The following is a 23,865-nucleotide window of genomic DNA, read 5'->3' as shown; positions in this document are numbered from 1 at the left end:
TATTGCATGAATTTTGTTTAAAATATAACATAAAATTACTTTTTTATAGAAAATGACATAGGTGGTCGAGAAAATTTATCATTGTTTTCACCATTTCAAGACATTATCTGTATAGAAAAGTACTAAGAAAGGTTGTTGGATACCTTAATTCAAGAAATATGCTCTTTATTTTTTAACTGCCATTAAATTTTATATTTCCCCAATAAAGAATAAATCTTTTTAGATACATATTCATGATATTGTTTGTTTTTCTGATATGTGCTTAATTGTATTCTTTGTATTTGAAATTTATCAGATTATAAAGCAAACTTTACAATGTGGAGGAACTGTTCGGTACCTCGGTCCAAAAAATGATTCAGCAGGAGCATCACAGAACTCTCAAAGCTCAACTCCAGAAGTAATAGATCTAAGTGATGATGACGAACCTTTAGTCAAGAAGAGCAGTTTACAGATATCTACTGAAACAACAGATTCTGTTGGTGTTGAACAGGATTACAAATCCATGCATGGAATTTTACCAGGAAAGCAAATAACAATAAGAAAAGTGCCACCAGGTAAGCAACAGTCTACAGTTCAGTTACCCGTTAACAAAGAGAAATGTGATGTACCTCTGAAGCTTCAACAGAATCAACAAATCACTATCATGCCAATAAATCCAACACCACAGAATCGGCAGAAATCCGCTCCTCAACTAGCACAGCCTGTTAGAGTGCAGCAAATGTTACTTCAACCTCAGCAAGGTAAAAAAAAACCTTGGATTAAACACTCTCCGAAAGTTCATATACCTCCTATTTCTTCTAATAAACATATTCAGAGACAACAGATTACAATAACTCCAACACAACCACAGAGCTCACAGAAGTCTCAACTTTCACTGCCTACATCTTTGCAGTTGTTACAAAAATCAGCTGACAGTAGTGAAAGTGGTATAGAACAGAATAAAGTTACTAATAATTCAAAAGTCTGTTCACCAGAGTTGAGTATCAAGCCATTGATTGATTCAGAATCATCTAAAATAAATGACCAGACATCAATTGAATTACCAAACAAAGATTCTGAAAGTAGTTCTCATTCATCATCTGAAAATATCCAGAGTTTTGATTCAGAAAACATTTCATCTGTTTGTGCATCACAAAATACATTAACTATTAGAAAAATTTCTGACTCGTCAGATGTCTCGGCATCATCTTGTGATTCTGTTCATAATGCCTCTGCTCATCAAACTGTACAGATAGCATCAAACTGTGTATCAAATGATTTCTCATCACATTCTGCTCTTTCTGTACATAGGCATAGCAGTCCCCTTTCTATTTCTACCTCTTACCCCACTTACTCACAACCATCAGTAAGTGCTTGTGAAACAACTGTGACAAAACAACTCTCAAACACTCCCGTTAGTATGCCTGCTCAGTCATTTCTTTTTTCCAGCTGCCACACACATGATAATCCTTTTTCAAATCTTGCATCATCAAAAAGTATACAATCTGACTCTTATTCACAAACTTTAGAATCTATGCCCCATTCTGTTACAGAAAAGGATTCGCAGGTAACTTCTCCTCGTGACAACTCTGCAAATAGGATTTCAGAAACTGGGAAACAGGCTAATGAATGTTCAGACCTTGCATCTGCATCTCTGTATGTGCCAAAATTAGTGGATTCTTTGTCTTCAGCATCTGCAAAGATAGATGAAGGAAGTAATATCTCTGTTCCACCATCAAAACATTCTCAGGATGAGACATTATCTCCAAAAAAACTAAATCCACCCCATGTACAACCCACCTCTCAACATAATCTAGAGAGCTCTTTGAATGGTCAGATACACTCCAACTCTCCATATGTATCTCAACAATCTACACAGCTACATCAGCAGCATTCAAAAAAGAAAAAATCAAATAGTCGGCAGTCTCCAAAAAAAACACAACACTCTGCACATTCTCAAATGAATGTGCCAAGTACTCAGCATCAATCTCAGGTTTCAGATTCGCAACACCAATTTGCCCATTCGCCTTTATCTGACCACCTTCATGATCATTTTCAGTCCTTTGGTCATCGCCTTGAAAATTCAGATTTCCAGCCTTTTCAGAGTTATCCAGCACGGAAATCTATGCTTCATATTCAACATCCTCAACCTTTGCATCCATTACAGCATAACCAAGAACATTCGTTAGCTTCTAGGTTACCTCACATGTCTCATATCTATCCAATGACAGCTCATATGAGTAGCAATGCGACATCAATTTCTGGCTTACAACCACAGGCATGGCCTATGCAGCAGCCATCAATGTCTTCATTTCAACCCTTTGGCCAGTCTTCCCAATATTATGGTGCCCATGAAAACACACAGTTCTCATTTACACCTTCATCATTCGCTATACCTCAACCTACATCACATACATCCCAATCGGAATCTAGTGTTGGCCTGTCGGGGTTAGATCATACGTCTAATGCCTGTCCCTCAGGGTTGTGACCTTGTAGCAGCATCATCTATCATTAACCAAAGTTTTGTTGCTAGTGTATAGAGCTTGAACAGAAATAGAAACTGTGCACTTACAGCCTGTGTGATAAATTGTATTTTCATTTACAAGAAAATACCTGTTTTTCTTCGCAAATATTTCTGGACCAAAACTGCATAGAGCTGTGGTTTTGTTTGAAATGAAATATACAATGTTTTAAAAACATTGCTCCTACAAACAGTTTAAATCATTTACATAATGGTATAACTGTCATATTGTATGATATGTAGTGGTAGTGTGAGCTAATCACTACCATGGATAAATATTCATGTATTTGTTCACTGTGTTGAGAGGATTTACATGTTAAATAAGTGTAGATTAGTTTTGTTACCTTTTGTGTCATTTAAAATTCTGTAATTATTGTAATTTTTGTAATTATTTGAAAAATGTTGTGTTGTGCTATTTTTTTTTACACGAACTTGTTAGGGAAATTTCCCTTTAATGAACTTTATGCAAATAATCATTGCTCATGTGCAAAGTATGAGTCATTTATATGTGTGAATGAAATTATACCTTCAAATGATTTTTTTTTCTGAAGCAAATTTACTTTTTTGTTATGGATATCAGAAAATAGAGTCACAAATATATATATATTATTTTTTTTAGTATTTATTTTGTTTTGATTCATTTCAAGAAGAAAAAGTAACAGTTGTGCATATTTTTTATAAAAATTAGTCTCTTATATTTATATGGCATCAGTACATGCATTCAGACATGTTAGAATAAACTTGCTAATGTTGGTTATGAGTTGAAAATGACGTAACTGGCAGCAGTTTTCATATATGCATTCAATTTATACAATGTTGACTTATTTATTTTTCCTGTTAGATCAAATACTTTTTATTTATAAAAATATTCAGAATTATGTCTAGTGGTCAATTAATTCTATGACACATGGATGTTTTCCCAGTTTTAGAATTCTTTGAATATAAACTCAATTAAACTCCCCATCAAATGGGAAACAAAATCTTTTGTTTTGTGGTATTTTAGAATCCTTTCTTCGCATGAAAAAAAAAAATTAATATAATTGAGGTATTAATCTACACAAGGAAATCACATGCATTATAGAGTTTATGTGAACGTAGTTTCTTTATTTTATTATTTTATTCTTAAAATTGTTGCACACTGTCAATTTCAGATGAGTGAAAAATCATGTATAAATTTTTTAAAAGTAAGCTCCATAAGTGGTATCAATTTTATTCTCTTTCACTATTTTTTTCCCTAATGGTAAAAAGATTGAAAGTTTTGTTGAAAGTGTATTTTGTCCAATATACTGACTCGAAAAGTCAGCGTTTTACCTTTGTGTTTTCCCCATTCTGTAGAAAAGTCTACTAAGGTTCTATGCAATAGAAAATTATAATAGCTAGTGTATTATTGTCCCTTGGTGAAAAAAATGTTGGATACATATAACAATTGTATCATATTTCAAAGTTTCAAAGCAGTGGAAGCAGCTAGTTAAAATTCAATTTTTTCCTCAAACATTAAAATTTTAGGGGTTCTTTTATTAAATAAACTTATTTTACATGTTTCTGCAAGGAGAATTTGTATAGTGTTCCATATTTGACTAATTTTTCAGAATGGTTTTCAATTTTACTAGACTTTCAAGTGAAAAAATAACCTTGTTAGTAAATATTTTTTAAAAAATTTTAAATTTATTTTGGCTAACAAATGTTCAAACAACCGCCTCGTTAGGATGTTTTGCTCAACACCCCATGGTCTTTAAACTGGCAGTTTTATCAAAGCAAAGTTATCTTATAAGTTTAGGTTGCCATTCTCAATTTGAAGGTTCTCTTTATTTATTTCTTATTTTAAGATCATATTTATGTCGTTTGTTCAATTTTGAAATATCTCTTGAATATATCTAACAAAAACTTCAATCCACTACCTCTGCATTAAGTATAAAGTATTCTAGTCCCATTTTGTATTTATTCATTGACATAATTATTAACTAGATGCATAAGATAAAGGTACTTTCACGAGTACAGAGCATTTACTGGTGATCTTTTTGATTGATTTAGAATTTTGTATGAAATATTTTTTCCCTTGTGTACAGAAATTTCTTATTATTTTTTACTGTAAAGTTTCTTGAACATTAATGAGATTTTGAGAAATATTTGTGCATGATTTTTCATTTTAAACTTATTCACGTTTTTTCCATTTATGTTCCACTGGTATTTACACAATATTGTTACTGTAAATGTTTGCTCAACAGCCTACTTCATTTATGATAAAACATTAATTTTCAATGTTCCTATATTCATGTAACTAGGAAACTGTTTGGGCTGGAGAATAGAATTTAAGTATATTGTCTTATTTATTTGTAAATGTGTTGAATGTGAATGCTTCTATCACTTGAAATAACCTATTTATATATATACATATAATGGCTAAAACCCAGCTTTGTAAATGTGACTTGATGCTCATTGAAAATAATTATAAATTTTATTGAAAGTTAATTTCTGTCATGTTCCATGCATAATATTTCTCAAAAAATATTTATTTTTAACATAAAATATATTTATTCAGAATCCATTAATTGTTTTTAGTTGTTATGAGTAATTACTTTTTTCTTTAAAAACATATTGTTATTTTTTGATACAGGAAAAAAAGAATTTAAAGAGTGATATTGAAAAAAAATTGCATTACAGTGGTATTCCAACTTATGCAAACTCTGAGTTATGCAATTTTCTGAGAAAAAAATGTGCATTCTTTAGACCCAACCATTCCCAAAGCAGAATATGCCAAAATCTGTGACGTACGTTGCAGAATAATCTGGAAAAAATTTAAGAAAAGTTTAGTGTAGAAACACTATTATGGGAATTTTTACTGTCAGAACATTTCCAGTCAGCCGAGGGTTCGTTGCAGAACAATGCAAAACATTCTGCTTTGGGGCCAACCATAATCATGGGATTATTGGTGATATGGTAACAATAATAAAGTATAAATTGTTGTCTATGAGAATATCATATGTGAAAAAACTACATTGATTTTTAAGAATTATAGTATAGGCTGTTATAAATTTAAACTTTACTGTGACTTTAGAAATATTAAACCCTAAGGCTTAGGGGAAAGGTGAGGTAACTAGTGGATTTTTGATTACAAAAATAAAACTTAGAGATAAACTCCCATAAATTTTATAAAATATACTTTATTAAAAAAATGCAATATTGTTTCCCAACTGTTGTGTGAGTAAGAGCATGCATCCAAAGATTTAACAACAGTCCCAAGCGAATGTTCATGTACTTTTGTAACTAGAGCATTTCTCATTCCACCACTTGCATATTCGCCACTAAACCCAATCTTCATCGTAAGATTATTCACAGGCTCTTCAGATGGATTGCACGGTCAAACTTTTTAAGAGAATAGCTTTATCAATAGAGTTTTGAAAGTCTTCCAGTGTTTTCAAGACTCTTTTAATTCAATTACCATTTTCATCCTTTTATGAGCTTGGCTGGATTTTGCTACTTCACTAACAGATTTTATTTCATTTTGAATTGCATCACAGTTGTGTGCGTTTTCTAAGCTGCTGCGTATTGTTTTTCTGAATCGCTCATGGATATCAACACCCTGGGATGCAGTTGAATTCTAACATCACCATATCCTCTTCAAACCTGAACCAAAACTGCCTCTTAAATAAAAATTAGATTGATTTGTATTTATTGTGTGTCAAAATGCCCTTTAACCCTCCATTGGGTGTAATCTGTTGACCGCAGAGTTAGGCTGCAATGTGTTTGATGGGCACACATACAATAATAATAATAAACACCTAATTAAGCTCATTTATACAACTGCTAAGTGATGAACATCATTATTAGGGGAGTCAATGAAAGAGAAAACATAAAATTTTCTGCAAAAAAAATATGTATTTGTGACATAAGACCAGTTAAACAAATTTTAATGTTTCTGGGTGACGTGAAAAAAGGGCTGTGCCTGTCTAATCAAATGTGCACAAAATGGAAGGAAATTAAATCCTGTGCATTGGGCGGTTAAAGTACCTAAATTTAAAAATGTTTCATAATCGGGTGCCAAGAGCCTAGCAAATCACTGGTCACCACCCACATTCAGTAAGGTTTTGAGTGAACTGTGACTTTTACGCACTCAAACCTGACTTTATAAGAGAAAGCTACTCAATAACGCTAGTGCCAGTGTCATCAAAGAAAGGAGAGAAGAGGAAATGTAAAAGCTGTGCAATTCAACTATTAGATCACTTGTGCCCAAAGGAGGATTAAGAAAAAAAATGTAATTAATTTTGGTCGACATCTTTACTAGGACTATTCCAGTTAGGTACACGTAGAGGATATTATTGGAGTGAAGAGGATATTTTTCTTCAGGGAAATGTTTGTCCTAATAATTTAACTCTTGAAACCTTTCATCAATCCAGAAAAAAAAATAGAGAAGCCTTCACATAAAAATAACATGCTAATGTGACAAATTCATATTTTACTTAATAAATCGGGGGACACCAAGGATGCTATTCAGTGGTTCTAAAACTTTTGTCGCCTGCTGCTCCCATACCCTAGTCAATGTTGACCGTGGCTCCCCAGCATAGTCTAACAAATAACTGCTTCAAAGCACTGAACAGGCACACGTTAATATCACCAGCTTGCTGCAACACCCCTGGAAATAGTTGGTGACATTCCTAGTAGCCGTGGCACATCCCTTGAGAATCACTGGTGTTATCAATAATAACAGTTTCTTGTGACAGTTCAAAATGTGTGTGTTAACTTCGTCATAGTCACTTTTATTTACATTTGTGCCAACATGAATCAATGGACACCAGAACTTTGCCACTAGACTTATCTCATTGCCAAGATCTCTTTCAGCCATTTTCCTGGCAGTCTGGAACATTTTATTTTGAGTTTAAAAAAAATTAACAAACATACAAAATTTTTACAATATATTTTCCCTTGCCAATTGGGCACTATTGCGATTCACAGATTTTGTAGTGATAACACTTTAGCCAACAGCAAAAAAATTTACTCTTACCCCTCTTTTCCCCTATATGGCATCTGCTATTTTTACAGACTGGTCAAAGTTTCATACACAGTCCAATGTTATTGCCTTTCTTTAAAAAAAATCATTATTTTAATGTTTATTAATAACTACACCTAGTCTATGAGTGAAAGTTTTCTTGCCTCCTAACACAAGTAGTGTATTCCTTTCAATGGACCAAGCTGTTATCGAAACATTCAAACTGTATGTTTGTGCATGGCGTTTGTTTGCACAGATTTTTTTAAAAAATACTGAAGTATTAAAGTACTAATTTTATGAAGCAGATTGCAGCCACATGGCGAGTTAGATATCACAAAGAATATCGGAATATTTTTTCCCATTTAATGCATTGTACAGGAATAATTAGTTTTGGTTGAAATTTTTACCAAAAGGCAGGTGTTTTTCCCAAATTTTTCTCGCAATCAAATAATATTTATGTGCAGTCAGACTCGCATATAACAAATACAGATATTATGAATTTTCACATATAATGAAAGTTTTTCCATTTCCTATTGCTCATTTGCTCTTATCAAGATGGCATGGGTATAACACAGTTCACGTATTACAAATATTTTGGCTGTTTCTTCTAACTTCATAAGTGGGTCCGACTAAATAATTAGATGTCGAATTTTGTCCTCCCCAAAACTTTCAGGAATTTCACTGGTACAGTTATTGTCTGTCCCACCTATTGCATAATTTTGGGGTATTACTGTATTTGCCAAAGATTTTCTATATTATGGTATGTATGAGTAATGAAATTTTTTTTAATTTTTTTTTTTATTTATTTTATTTTTTGTAGGATTGACCATTTCTTCATTTTTTTATGTAGTCTAATTACATGGCATATATCAGTATTGGATATGATTTTCTGTTTGTTCCATATGTAAGTCTTAATCAAGCATAATCAATGCTAACTTATGAAGATATGCAATAAGAATAACAATAAAAAAGGGGTATGTGTAAGAAAGATCACAAGAACTTAAAATGAAATGCAATGTGTATGCACATCCATATTGCCATCATGTTTAAAACTGTGCATGTTCAACACTGTGATAAAGTATGTTTTACATTTCCTGAAATAGAACACAAATACACTTTTTGAGTGGAGCATCATACCAGTTTAGAAATTCACAAGAATGCCTAACTTTTCTTTATTTGTTCAAAGAGGGCATTGGTGTTTAAATGGACAAGTTTTTTTTAACTGTATATTGTCTCGTTTTTTTAAAATCTTGTTATTGTTTAAAGCATTAAACATATTTTTGATACAAATATTTAAATAATTTTTAGTTATTCTGGAATATTTCTTCTAAAAATTTAATGTAATTTTTACAAAATATAATCACTAGATCCCGGATTATACACATTGCCATAAAAATTTGCGCACCAAGAAGTAATTGTTGGATCGTAACAAAACTTGGCACGAAGCTATATGTCTGGCCGATATGCAAACGATTCTATGCACAGCATGATTGCGCAGTGTGTAATGCTACCAGAGGGCATTGAACTTTGTTCTCTTTGGCGTATAAAAAAGGTACGCAGAGTAATTTGCCTGTACTTAATTTGTTGAAGAGGGATGCCGTTACGCCACCATCAAAGACAATATGATCAGCTGTCAGAGTTTGAAAAGGGAAGAATCATCGGATGGAAACCGGGTATTCAGCTTGGTGAGTAGCCCACCACTTAGGCAGATCTGACTTTACTGTGAGGTGTTGGGACCAGTGGATGAGAAAGAGGTTGCATGCACGTGGCCAGGCTCAGGACGCCCTCGGCAGACCAATATCTGAGAAGATCATTACATCACTCTACAAGCACACACAACGCCAACTGCATTATTGTTCGCCATTCAAACACAGGCAGCAGCTTTACTGTAGGCCTGTGTCTGTCTGTACTGTCATGAGGCACCTTGCTGAAGAGCGCTTGATATCGCGGCACCCATTACATGTGCTACCAATGACACTCACTCACTGTCGTCTCTGTTTGGAATGGTGTTGAGCTCGGCAGGATTGGGCCGCAATAGAATCGAATCAGGTCATCTTCAGCTACAAATTAAGATTCAATTTGGGCAGTGATGACAACCGCGTACGTGTGTGGAGGTCCTGTGGCTAACCCTTCAATCCTGCCTCCGCTATACAGTGGTACACCGCTCGCACAGCTAGTGTGATGTTACGGGATGCTGTTGCATATGACACCCAGTCACCTCTAATATATTCATCCATGGTACCATGACAGCCCAGCGTCATGTTTGTGGCATCCTTCAGCCACATGTGTTGCCACTCATAGCAGGGCTGCCAGGAGGCATTTTTCAACAGGACAATGCTTGACACACAGCAAGGGTGTCACAGGAATATCTCCACCACATTAACATGGTAAGACTCTCGTCTACCATTGTGAAGGTTGCTGTCGCAATCCCAGGTTCAAACCCGAGGGAGGATATAGAAAAGGTATTTTCCCTAACCAGCTTGAGGCGACCAGTTATAGACAGCGTCTTGATTTTCAACCCATCTCATTAATTGCAGCAAATTGCAATATAGTGATATGGCCAGAGTTGGTTTTTGGTGTAGTAGCCACACTAACACCCTGTCTTGGTCTGCCCGATCTCCAGATTTGACACCAATTGAGCACATCTGGGATCACTTGGGATGGCAAGTTGGGCAGCCTAGGAATTTGAACTAAAGGCACTTACGGCAACTGTGGAATGAGATGATGAAGGACACCATACACGGGTCTGTATGCTTCAATGCCCACCCATATCACATTGTGTATTCAAGCTAGAGGTTGTCCCAGCAGGGTACTAGAACCTCCGCTCATTTGTAGTTTTTCCTGAGCTGTAACAAATGATTCTTTTGCTTTAATTATGTAATCATGTAATTCACTTATCACCGTTGTACTCACATATATCAAATTTTGTTCCATACGGACAGCTCTTTTTGGTGTGCAAATTTGTATGGCAATGAATGTGTATGTACTAAAAAAGCAGTGATATATGCTCTAAAAATATGCACTTGAAAATGACAGGATATGCATCAAGTAACCCAAAATAAGTTATGCAATGAAAAATCCTGAAAAATTTTAAAATTCTGCAATATGTACCAAAATTGAGAAAAAATTCATTAAAAAATCACCATTCAGAAAAAAAGCAAATGTGTTTTTTTTTGTTTTTTTTTTGAAATGCATATTTTCTATTTCTTTGGTGCATATTCATTTACAAAAAAATATCCCCACGCCTACGCAAATAACTTCTACATATTTTTTATTTTTAATTTCTAGTTTGTTGTATCTGCTCAGTAACAAATTATCAGTAACAAGTATTCAAACACTATTTCTAAAAAAATTCACGTTCTCTTATAGCCTCGCAATAGAACAATTGATAATTGGAAAATAAAGTATTATGAACATCTATTAATTCGCTAGATTTCACCTGAGAAAAACAAAACCATGTTATGAAAATATTATGAGCAATATTTATTTTAAAAAAAATTTTAAATAGTCAGTTGAGCTTAGATTTTTGAAAATATGCACTTCTGAAAATTCTTTGATTTCATACATTTATATGCATTAATACCAAAATATGCTAATGCACATGTGATCTGGGCTCTAAATAATTGACTATTCCGAATTTAATACAATTGAAACATATGGAGAAAAAATGAAGTGAAATTCTTGTTTGAGTGAAGACATGTTTTTGTCACTACATATGACATTCAAAAGCTAAATTCAAAATATAGCTTTAATTCCACAGCAAGATAAATACACGATTCTTCAGCTATGAACAAGGAACATTTTTATCATTAAACTGCTGCCATCACTGATAGACCATGAGTTTGGTACCCTTCTCAATCGCTTATTGGTGGATTTTTTAAAGTTATTGAAATACAGTGGAGAACCTGTATAAAACAATGTAAAGAGATGTTTTATATTTAAATTTTATTCCATTTTAAACAGGTTTCCGCCTAATACAATGTCCATCTTAGGTTTCACTGCAAATCAAATAAACGACTTAGATGATATATGTTCTAGTCCTCTTTGCTTCTTTTTTTACTGCCACTAGCTAGCTTGTAAGTCTAGAAAAACTGGTTTTTAGGAAATTTAAACTATTTTTAACCCTGTATTTTTGTGCAGTTACCATTTATCGTTCACAAAAAGAACTTGTGCTAAAATATGTATACAGTGGGTCCTTGGTATTTGGGGGCGGGGGGGTTACGTTCTGAGAGTCCCTGGGAATATGGAAAATCTGCAAATAACCAATAGCATAAAATTTTTTCAGGCGTATAATGAAAACAGCAGGATGTGCGCCTGAGGATAAAAAAAACATTGGTTTGATGCAACTATGATCAAAAGTTTTCAATTTGTTTCATTGTTTCATTTGTTTTCAATTGGTTGCCTGTGGATCATAAAAAAGAATCTCGGCATGCAATGATCCTTGCATGCCCAGATTCTTTATGATCCACAGGCAACAAATTAAAAACAGGAAGCAATATATTCCATCAAAAGCTACTTATTACTAACAATTAAATTCCTCCTTCCCTTTTCTTTTTACAATTTACATTTCAAACACTGAAATTCAGTGATCGTGAAATATGAATCACAAAATAGGTCAATCATTGCCCACAAAAAATAACAATGAACGATCTCACTGATATTTTAGCCACACATTCAAATCAGCCGATCAAGTTCAAGTAACCAGAGTAATTCCATCATTGCACAATGCAAACTATCAGTTTGTAGTCAGTTTGCTGGATGATCCTCCACTCTGATGAATACCTCCAAAAGTCCAAGTATGGCGATCAGCTCAAGTGAAGACTGTCCAGTCAGTTTCCCCCCATTGAGAAACATGGTATGGACATAAGTTGAAATTAGACAGAGTCTGTCAACTGCTGAAGGCAGCAATAAAATACCTGTGATTCATCGTAGGTATGGCGAGACTTAACCTGCACAAGGGACTCGAACATAATATTACATCATTGATAATCAACGGGATCTACCGGTAATAAATGAACAAAGGCACAGACTGTAAATTATCATTTCAGATTGTAAACGATACTTATACTTCAGATTATGGACGATTTTCTAGGCACAGTTGGTGCACTGAACCTTTCCATCTCAAGATGAAATAAAATGACATCACTAAAAATCATTTGCATATTTAAATGAGGAAACAATATTTTGATTGGCAACATTGATTGGCCACAATCGCTGAACATGCAGTCATTGTGGTCGAAGATCAGATGAACAAAGGGTAATTTTTTAATATATTTCAGTATTCTAGAAAATAATATACCTTTAGAGACCTTTTTCTCCAAATATTTATGTTGGTAATCCCCAAAGCAGAATGTTTTGCATTGTTCTGCAACGAACCCTCAGCTGACTGAAAATGTTCTGCAGTAAAAATTCCCATAATAGCATTTTTATACACTTGTCTTAAAGTTCTTCCAGATTGTTCTGTAGCAGCGCTGATTGTTTTGTGATGTACATTGCACATTTTGCTTTGGGAGGAAGGGGGATTTTCTTTTATTATTTCAGTAATGTCTTGTTATTTTTTCTTCATTTAATTAAATATGGTGAAGTATATTGGCTATGCTTCATCTATACCATGTTTTCTACATGTGGGAATCTGTATTATGTGTTATATTTCTTTGTCAATGTAATAATCCATTAATGATTTAAACTTGTGAAATCAATTTGCTATGTTGCATATAGTGAACTTGGGTCTCCCATTTCTTCATCTTTATCTTCTTCATAGGAATACGACTTAAGTTTCAGAAGCAGTCATCTCAATTAATTTCACCTCTGTTAATGTATCTAGATCACTATTTGATTAATTATTAGATTTTTTCTATGTGCATATCATCAATCCATCCTTTATCAACGTAAAAATGTCTTTTATAGTCTTTTCAATTGGTACCATATAAATGGAAATGTCCTCGGGCACAAATTGAAGTTAATGTTTTCTTCCAACATGAATTCACTGTTTCCATATTAATAGCTGCTCCATATTAATAGCTAATGGGGACACGAATGACATTAGCAATGGTGTAATTCATTTATAACTTGAGACGTTTCATATTCTTTGATTGGATGCACAATCATTACAATTAAGTAACATGTATACTTAGATGCTCGCATCATATCCTTATCAAGTGACTGGATGATAGGCCTCTGTTTTGTTATAACTGTAAGACATATAGAGGACATCCTGTGTAGTAGATTCATTCCCACCTTAATGATGCATAATTGACTTTGTTTTGTTATGCATAGTCAATGTGTTGAGTTTTTCTTTTGTCTTTCAGAAAAAGTACTAGAAAAGCCTGGAGAGTTGTCGTTAACATGTGCAATTCATATTTTGTTCCAATACAAGAAAAATGCAGGAACAGGGTTTTCCCATAAACGGGAAGATCGCAAATACAGAAACCACAAATTCAAAATCTGTTAATACTGAGGACCGACTGTATATATATTACATGCATGGAGAGGTATATCTCCAACTATTTGTGCAGATTAAGGGTTAATGACATCAATGACTTTAAATGCTGTGATATCTATAGTCTCAAATTTCAGTGTGTGGGGATTGAATTATTTTAATAGAATAAATGCATTAATGTAATAGTTGAATTTAGTATCCTACGTTCTTTATCTGAATCTTACAAAGTTTAATAAGTAAAAATATTACTGCATTATAAAAAATCAGTGGCTGGCTACTTTATGGTTGAAAATACATAAGCAATTTCCAAATCAATCTTTGATACACATGAATCTAGAAACATTTGACATAACATAGTATTATTACCATATCACAGAACAAATTTTTTTTTCTCCTTTTTGAATGTCCCAATCAACCTTAAGTATGTAAGCAAATTGTGTGTTAGAAGTTTCTAAATGAGTATGTCATGTAATTGGATTTGCGTATGCTTAGTTCCTGGGTCAGATTCAAATTAGTTGTTTCATAGGAAGAATGGTCATACTGCATTTTTTTGCATCAGCTTTTATATGATTTAACCCTTCTTTAACATTGGCATCCATTTTGCAGAATTCTGCAGCTACAACAAGTTTTACATTATATCAAACTATAGTTTAACCCAGCAGTGTTCTCAACCGGTGTTTCGCGGAGCCCTTGGGGCTCCGTGTGCACTTCCCAGGGGCTCAGCGGCCACTCGAGAATAATAAAATAAATCAATAAATTTAATAAACAAACAAAAAAAAAGGCCTAAAAGGTACTGCCATATAAATAATATACTAAAAAGGGCTCCTCGAGTTAAACAGAGGGCTCTGCCATAAAAATTATTCACTCCAAAATGCTCTGAAAGTTAGAAAAGGTTGAGAACCGCTGGTTTAACCCATTGTAATCTGCATGTATGAAAGATTTGTTTACTAAAAATTTCTGGCACTGAGCTGGGTTGGTGCTAAATCAGGGTTTGGCTGTTCATGCGAATAATTTTTGAATTTTGTTATTTTAATCTGCCATGCTGGTGATTTTCTGAATGGAAAAAAGTATTTTATATTTTTATTCCAATTTTAACTATGGTATAATGCTTATGTTTGAATAAAATGATCCGGCTTCTTTTAATCAAAATTGTTCTTGAATATTTCAAACACTAAAGTTCAGGAAATATTTCCAAAATCATACATTTTTTTCTTCATGAGGTTATTGTTATAAAAGCTTGTTTTGAACTTTCTTATACAATTTAGTTTTCCACAAAGTTTATAATTTGCCTGATTTATGTGTTGAAACATACTTTCAAGATTATCTTATTTATTTGTATCCATATAATGCTATAACATTTTAAAATTCATTTAAAATTAGTATTTAATGAACCTTGATATTATGCCTGTGATAACTATGATTGCGTAAACCACACAACCTCAATTTATTATTTATGAAAAATAGGTTGCAGGATTATTTTTTTCATTGGATTTTAAGTTTTTGATTTAAATCAAACACAAGTCACAAAAACCTTATGCTTTTTCATTTCTAATGCACGTACTCGTATATAAGAATAGGTTGGTTTTATGTTGAAAACTAGCTGCCATATATAAATTGCTAAGAATAAAGGATTTGTGCTTTATTTAAAAAACCCTTACAACCTCAATGTATCTACCTCAAAATCTCATTAAAATTCATGTTGGCTATATTTTTCTGTAGAATTTTTTTTTTATGTTGATGCATTAACATTGTATCTTAAAGTGGCCCAAGTTTTTATTTTTGTTAAAATATGTATCAGGTGACTGAATTTTTAATTATTTTTATGACTTTAAAATTTGATAAACTTTTATGGAATTCGAATTTACATTGAGAATTGATTGAAACAGCATTCAATAAAATTTTCTGGATAAAAATATTGCAATATTAGATGCTAAGTTTTTCAGCCATTGACATTTGTTGTATATCTACGAAATTACAAAATTCAAATTTCTTGCCCTGTATGACAATCCAAACTAGAAAAATTATATTTCTTATTTTAGTGAACTATGTAAATCAGTGTTTGGAAGAAAATCCTAAAATGTTTTGTAAACCCTCAACATTAGATTTTATTTTCATGAAAATTTAGTATAGTGTGCTAATGACTTCTTATTCGAGTTTCAAGTCCTGGGTGTTACAGTTGTCACTTATCTCTCAACTGATAGATTCTTAAATCTCTAAAGATATATAAAACATTAATGATATGTGAACGTAATTTATGATACATGAATTAGTTAATTTTTATTTCTTTGACTGGTCATTGCCACAAAAACATTAAAATGTGTTCCACGAATATGTATGTATTTGTAAATATATGTACAGGCATGTGTATATGTGATGAAATTTTACTAGAAAAGAGGTTCCCTAAAAAAATGATGAGAAAAACACACATACACATAAACCGGATTTGTGTATTGTTTTAACTAAATGGTGCTAAAGCTTAAATAAGATTTGAAGTAAATTGCCATTCAGACTTTCCAAATAAAATGTTCTTGCTTTCCATGGAACTGGAACAGTTAATAACAGTAAACAATATGTGTTGAAATGTGCATGAAAAATTTCTGTATGGTTTGCCTGGTAAATATATTTGGAAAGGTAAAAGTACCTGAAACTACATATATTTTGTTGAATACAGATTAAAAAAATATTCTCTTCAAATGTTCTTTTTAATTTACTTTTAAATTAATTCTTTTACATTTTAATTTTCAAGAATTTTACTGACGAAATAAAGTCCTATATATTATTCTAAACCTTACTGTACTGGCAAATAAAAAGAAGGGAACTTTCAAAGTTGTAGGTCAAAACGTGCTTTGTCACCAGGGTGTCTCATATATATACACACACACACATACAGAGTGTACATAAATAAAGTTCCTTTGTTCTGAGCCGTCTGCAACCTTGATTACACATCAGAAAATCATAAAACTTTAGGAAAGTCTTAACCACTTTACAATCAAAGGACATAATATTGCATCCTAATGCCAATGGAATGAATTCAGACAAGCTTGCTCTGTTTTCGTTCATCTCGCCCGATCATCCCAAAGTTTTGTGGCAACCTTACAATTTTTTCCCTTTTGGTTTTTTGTATACCCTGATAGTAATTTTTTTCCCTCGCATATGATGTATCTTTCTTATAAGAGTGAAAGAGAACAGGTAAGGTGAGGGTGAAAAGAAATCTAACTTTGTATCTACATTCTTATCACCTTATTTTTTATACTGTCTTACTCTTTCATTTGGTTTTTTTTCCTTCCCTTTTTCTAATGTATGGTTAGATTAGAACACAAGGTTATATTTATTGCTGATTTGTCAAATAGAGAGCATCCAAATTTCTTGCCAATTCGCCTGTAAGAAAAGGGGTTAATGATGGGATGGAAAAAATTTTCAAAGCCCTTTTGAAGAACAAAAGTCTCTACATAGTTTTTGATTTAGACACCTTGTGTGAATGTCAGAACATTTTTTGCTCAATTTTTTTCTATCCCTTCATTAAGGCATTTCAAAACTTTCTGATGATGATAGTTCACAACTGTAGACAGCTCTGGATAGGTGAACTTCAATTATGTACACCCTGTGTATATGATTTTGATTCATAAAAGCTAACTTATTTGTGGATTTTAAAACACAATGATTTTTAAAATAATAGGGGTTTTCAGAAATTTTTCTTAGCATTTAAACAGTCTGGATATCAAATTAAATGTTACTGATGAAGTTATTAGCCTATAAGTATGGTATATATATTTTTTTCATGAGATATATCTATATCTTTCATGAAAAAAAAATATATATAGTAGGATAAAAATATACAAGAGAAATGAAGATAAAAAAAACACTTGTTCTTTCAAAAATATATATATACAAAAAAGAATTATTTTAAGAAAAAGGAAAAAAATTGAATTTTATGAGAGAAATAGAACCTATGCAGTGGGTCATCATCAGAGGGAACCCCATGCATGGTTCGAAAAGTGTAGGTGTTTCTGAACAGTGGCTATGCCTAATTGCATTAAAAATGCCAACCCTTGTTCCTCGACGCCTGCCTTCTCAAAAACATGTTGGACGAAAAAAAGACAATGAAAAATGTTTAAAAAAATACAATATTAGAAAAATATATACACAGAGCTTCAGATTATAAGCTCAAAGAAGCATGAGAAAAATATATACAAAGTTACAGGAATAATTACTGTGAATATTTTACAAGGATTATGAAAAATGTCAAAAAATTAAAGTGAAATATAAATTAAAAAGTCAAAAAATCACCGGATATCTTGAGGTATGTCCAGTGATTTTTTGACTACATTTTTTAACTTTTTATGTTTTTGACATTTTTCATAATCCTTGTAAAATATTCACTGTAATTATTCCTGTAACTTTGTATATATTTTTCTCATGCTTCTTTGAGCTTATAATCTGAAGCTCTGTGTATATATTTTTCTAATATTGTATTTTTTTAAACATTTTTCATTGTCTTTTTTTCGTCCAACATGTTTTTGAGAAGGCAGGCGTCGAGGAACAATGGTTGGTATTTTTAATGCAATTAGGCATAGCCACTGTTCAGAAACGCCTACACTTTTTGAACCATGCATGGGGTTCCCCCTGATGACGACCCACTGCATAGGTTCTATTTCACTCCCATAAAATTCAATTTTTTTTCCCTTTTTCTTAAAATAATTTTTTTTTGTATATATAAATATATTTTGGAGATTCACTCATCTAGTGATCACATGAAATATTCAATTGTTGTAGCACAGGTCAAATATGACATTCATCAACATTATCAGATGATGTTCAAAGGTGCTGCGAGTTCAATACCCAATTTCCCCTACTAAGAGGTTAGCACATACCACTCTCTCAGCAAGAGACATGGAAAAAAGTTGTAGAATGTTGCCATTCAGAATTGGCTATAAGTTTCTTTGTGTGCAGAATTTAATCATGGTGCAGCAAAAATGATCATGTGAAAAATTAAAATAAGATACACTTGGGGTTTTAGAATTATTTTTAATGAAAATTTATAGGTACAGATTATTTTTGAAGTCATTAATGTATATAAAAATATATATGTGTTGCAACTATATATCTACATTTAGTTATATATTTGTTGTTATCTTGATCTCAGGACATTGACTTGTTTATTCTGTTTATAAATATGTAATTTTTGTTTTAAAGAAATGAAATTTCACATTGAAGCTTTTTCAAGTCCACTTCACATTCTTTTTCTTCCATGTTTAGTTTCTGACTTATGCTTAATAAGTATTTGTAATTTTTTTTATAAGATTCAATTATTATTTTGACACATGGGTGTTCTTGTACTAGGACATTTATAATCAAAATCAGTTTCAGATATGTACAGTGCATGTTTCTCAGAAATATAACTTTGCCTTATATTTACTTTCTATGGAAAACATGATTGAATTCACCATTATAAGTAAATACGGGTGATTATGTGTATATAATATTTTTTTATTTAATGACTGCTTATTATGAAATTGACTTGAGCAGTGATGTAACTTTTTTTTTTGTGTGACAAAACCTTTTTTATATATACTTCAATTGCATGAATTTCTGTAGATCATGTCAATTTTTAATTTATGTTACCATCTTAATGCTTGAAATGTACTCAAATCTTTCAATCTGACTAGATTATTTTCATGTCTGTGTTGAACACAGATCTTGGCAGCTGGATAAGTTGACATTATACAGTAACAATATAAGTTTGTGTGTCAATTTGCGAATTCTCATGTTACAAATAAAGGTTTTGTTTGAATTAAATTTCATCCACTTTGTATAAATGGTCTGATACTGTAGCTTTAACAGATATTCAAGGAGCACAAATGATTTTTAAGAGAGAAAAAAAAAAGATGTTGCATATTTGTTTGTTAATATGTATAATATGTTGCTTCTGTATATTTTATTGTGCAAACCATTGTTTGATGTGATCTAGTAGAGCCAGTTTACCATCCATTAATGGATTATTTTCTTGGGGTGAATATGGCAATATGTTGATAAATCATGTCGGATTGTCCGTTTTTATGTGTTTTCATTAGTAGTATTGTTCGTATTATTTATTTAAATAAAGTGACACTTATTGTAGCATAGTGTTTGAAGTAGTTTGTCCGTGTGGTAAACCATAAAGAAATTACCTTCTTAAGACCTGTGGGACAGTTTTCTTCAGTTATTTTAAATGAGAAAAACAAAATTGCCTAGGAACAGAAGCTTAGTTATATAAATCTTCTTATCTCTATATGGCTACAATACTTGAGCATGTCAAATGTGCCTCCATTTCATTTAAATTTCTTAAGTTTTTTAGCACATTTATGTAAGGTTTATTTTGCTAGTAAGATTATTTAACAGTACTTTTGTTTGCAGTAATGTTGGAAGAAGGCTGTGGGTATTTTACATCGAACAGATCTGGACTATTACACTGTACATGCTCCTGGTAAACATCTATATATATAATAAATAGTGGAACATAGAAATTGTTAACCCCTGAAAGTATGTCTAGGGTTGTTTAGAGTATGCGTTAAATAACTACTATCTTCCAAATTAAAACTTGGAATAGGTAATTGTGTGTAATTTTTGATGAATCTAATCCTTGTATTGGGTCTAAGGCTCTCTGTAGAATGACTTCTTTTAAAGGTTAAAAAATTGGCTCTCATTCACCCCACCCCCCCTTTTTTTAAGGGGGAAAAATCATTTGTACTGAACTTGACATTTTCATTTGCACATGTTTTCTTTTGGCAAATGATACTGAAAATTTTTGCAGTACTGATTCATTGTGTGCTAAAACATCCAATTATTGAAATGCACATCCCACTCTGAAAAGTTATTTGTGAAAAATTTCATAATTTTAAATACAATATTTATCAAGTATTGTATATAAATATATAAAATCACTGTTTTGGCAACTTATCACTGTGTTGACAAGTTATGATTGGTTGAAATATTTGCAGTTTTTAGGGACTGTACATGAATAAAATGAACTCGACCATTTTATTTTTCTATTCACAATAAGTTACAATTACAGAATTTTTACAACTTTGCACTTAATTTATGTTTCACAATTTATGAACCACGCCCTCAATCATTGGTGATAAATGCGGGGTAATGCTCAACACTTAAGAGAAATCTCTAATTACTCAGTTGTTTGTAATAGTTCATTAACAAATTTAATGTAGGTGGATACCTTGTTTCATTACCTACTAAAAGAAACCACAAAACATTTGACTTTAAAGTTAGTTTTCAAAGAAGAGAGATTTTTTTTTGTAAGAGCTTACACGTTCCCGGGGGTCAGGGCATTATCGAACATGGTCAGGTAAGTGCGGAATGTAGGATAAATTACATAGTTTTTTATGAAGTTAATTAATTTAATTACTTAAGGTATCTGACTACCTTTCTTGTCACTTTTCTTTAAAATGGTTCTGGAGTGAACTTTAAATACATTTTTTGATAGAAAGTGTATTGAAATGGTGAAAACAGTGACAAATTTTGGTCCATCTATTATATTTTCTCAGAAAAAGTTGTTTATATGTCAAATTTTAGGCAAAATTCATGTGATATTCGAATCACGATTGCAAAAAATTTTATTAATGAAATGCTTTGTAATTTTCACAGTGCATTTAGCTAGTAATGTTGCTGGTTATGAACCAAAATTTAAAGGATTGCATGATATGTTCATAAGTTACACCTAAATATGTTTAAGTGCGTGTGAATTTGTTTGAAATTTCATCCTACATTTTGTCTATAAAACACTGTAATTCAAAATATATATGTCATAGGCCTTAGATTTTAGTTCATAACCTCAACAATATATAGCAAAATATCACATTAAAATTTTGTAAGGATGCAATGAATCAATTTTTACAAATCATGTCACAAAGTCAAGTAAAATGTCAAAAATAGCATTCTTTGTAAAACATGTTTAAAGTCTTTATTGGCATATTACTTGTATGTAAAAACGCAACACTAAAGTAAACGTAACTTTGATTCTAAGCATCATATAAACAAAACAAGGCCTGTTTTGGAATCACAACAAATACGGCTTTAACAAAAAACAAGAAAATGAAAATCCATATTTTCTTCCAAAATGACGTTTTCAACATAGTCGGATACCTTAAGTAACATAAAATGAACTCTAGAATCAACCATTCCTGTGAAAATATACAACTAAGGCGAACATAAATCTAGTAATTATTTTTAATAGATATGAATATTTTATTATTCTCTCTCTAAAAATTTAAGTAACTTTGGTATCTATGTTCTTAGAAAATTGCAAAAATTACATCAACAGCAGAGTTGAAACTGGCTTAGAACCTAACGCTGGCTACAAAAATGCCAAATGAAATTTTCTGCACCACTGCATTCTGAGTGCATCCACCCAGAACACAAATGAAACCTAAACCAGAGTTTGTTCTTACTGAATTAACCACACATAAAGCAAATGTCATAAGAGTTAGACTCCTATCTTGAAGTGCCAGGAGGTTCTATGAATGTCATTAGATTAACATTGGCTAACTCGTTGTAATTCAGTGGCGTAGCCTGGAGGGGAGCAGAGGAGTGATTGCTCCCCCAATCAAAATTTTGCCTACATTGACACCTATTCTCCTAAATGACTTTAGATCTTTCAAAAAAAAAACTTGAAAACTTGATGAAAAAAAAAGAAATTTAATTTTCTACCTTCATTGACGAAAATGATGAGAGAAAAATAAAAAAATATATATCTATTTACATATGAATGCACCTCTTGCAGTTTCACAATGATTGGGATTGCACTTGTCCTTTAAGAGAAGAGAAAAAAATGGAGATTTTCATCACCATTTTTGAAAATTGCTCTCAAGCTCTTCATCTGGAAGCAGGTTCAGATCAGCCTTTGTTCCCACCTTTATTAAAGGACAGAATCTTGCCCGCTTCTTGCTGTAACTTCCCCCCCCCCCCCCACTATTGTCGTTCTCGGTAGAGCTCCTAGAAATATCTTTCATAGGTGCCTTAGTTCTGAGGATATGACGTTCACAAAATGCTCAATCTGTTCTGAAGGGCCACTAAGAGCATTGACTAAGGCACCTCCTGAAGAAATTAGGCACGCTAACCTATTGTGGAGATCACTAAACCTATGAAGTAATGGCTAGGATTCAAGCTCGAAGAAGTATCGCCTTTTCTTTGGGCGCCTTAGGTAGAGCTTGAGTTCCTAAAAATACCACCTTATGTATGGGAGACTTAGCTAGATTCAAAGTCCCTAGAAATGCCATGTTATCTGCAGGTGCCTTCACAAGAGCTTCTAGCTTGTGTATACGGCAATGTCAAAAAATAGGAAAAGGTGGAAAACTGCTTAGAGCTTTTGAGCCCAAAGAACTCAAGATAAAACACAAAAGGAGTTCTGGAAGAGTTTTTCTTTGAAGGTGGGTGAAATAAAAAACTTATAATCTTGGGCCAATAGCGCTCTGAAATGCAGAAGATGAGAGCGGAAATTAATCTCCTATATTTGTTCGATAATATGCAGGATGTTTCAAAAAGAATCGCCCAATGCAGGTTCACTAGGAGGAATTAAATTCGTTATAACCGATAAGCATCCAAACGTTTGTTTCTGTTTTTTCACTTAGCTAGAGAAATTCAAATCTCTGATATTCACATGGGAAATTAAGGTCTTTTAGCTCCCACTGACTTTAGCATGTGATGGAAGCAAAAAAATATTTTTTTTTTTAGTTTTTATTTAAAGTCATTTTTATATTTTTTTATACCGTTCAAATCGTATGAACCAATTCAGTTCATCGAGACGAAAATTTGGATATCCAATTGATACCTACCATTCATTTTTTAATTATTTTATTAAATCGCAAAGTATATAGTATGTAAACTTGAGCAATTGAAACTGCAGCATAGAAATCATCAACATTAATCTTTTTTCAAATATTGGATGAGGAG

At 32.4% G+C, this 23,865-nt stretch overlaps 1 protein-coding gene across 2 annotated transcripts in view; it reads left to right on the top strand.

Annotated features, from left to right (window-relative positions):
* LOC149080208 (uncharacterized) overlaps positions 1-20,040 on the top strand; it is a 202,286-nt gene extending 182,246 nt beyond the window's left edge. For both annotated transcript variants that reach the window (XM_089239257.1, XM_089239256.1), the window contains exon 23: positions 296-20,040. In XM_089239257.1, coding sequence (XP_089095383.1) covers positions 296-2,467 — 2,172 coding nt within the window. In that variant the 3' untranslated portion in view covers positions 2,468-20,040. The remainder of the gene's footprint in view (positions 1-295) is intronic.
* Positions 20,041-23,865: the final 3,825 nt, after the last annotated feature.

Source organism: Pholcus phalangioides, unplaced genomic scaffold, assembly GCF_987345545.1.
Source record: "Pholcus phalangioides strain wild (caught in Gottingen) unplaced genomic scaffold, Ppha-v1.0 ptg000011l_1, whole genome shotgun sequence".
Lineage (NCBI taxonomy): Eukaryota > Metazoa > Arthropoda > Arachnida > Araneae > Pholcidae > Pholcus > Pholcus phalangioides.
The sequence above is the reverse complement of the archived record's forward strand: the minus strand, read 5'-3'. Positions and strand labels throughout refer to the sequence as shown.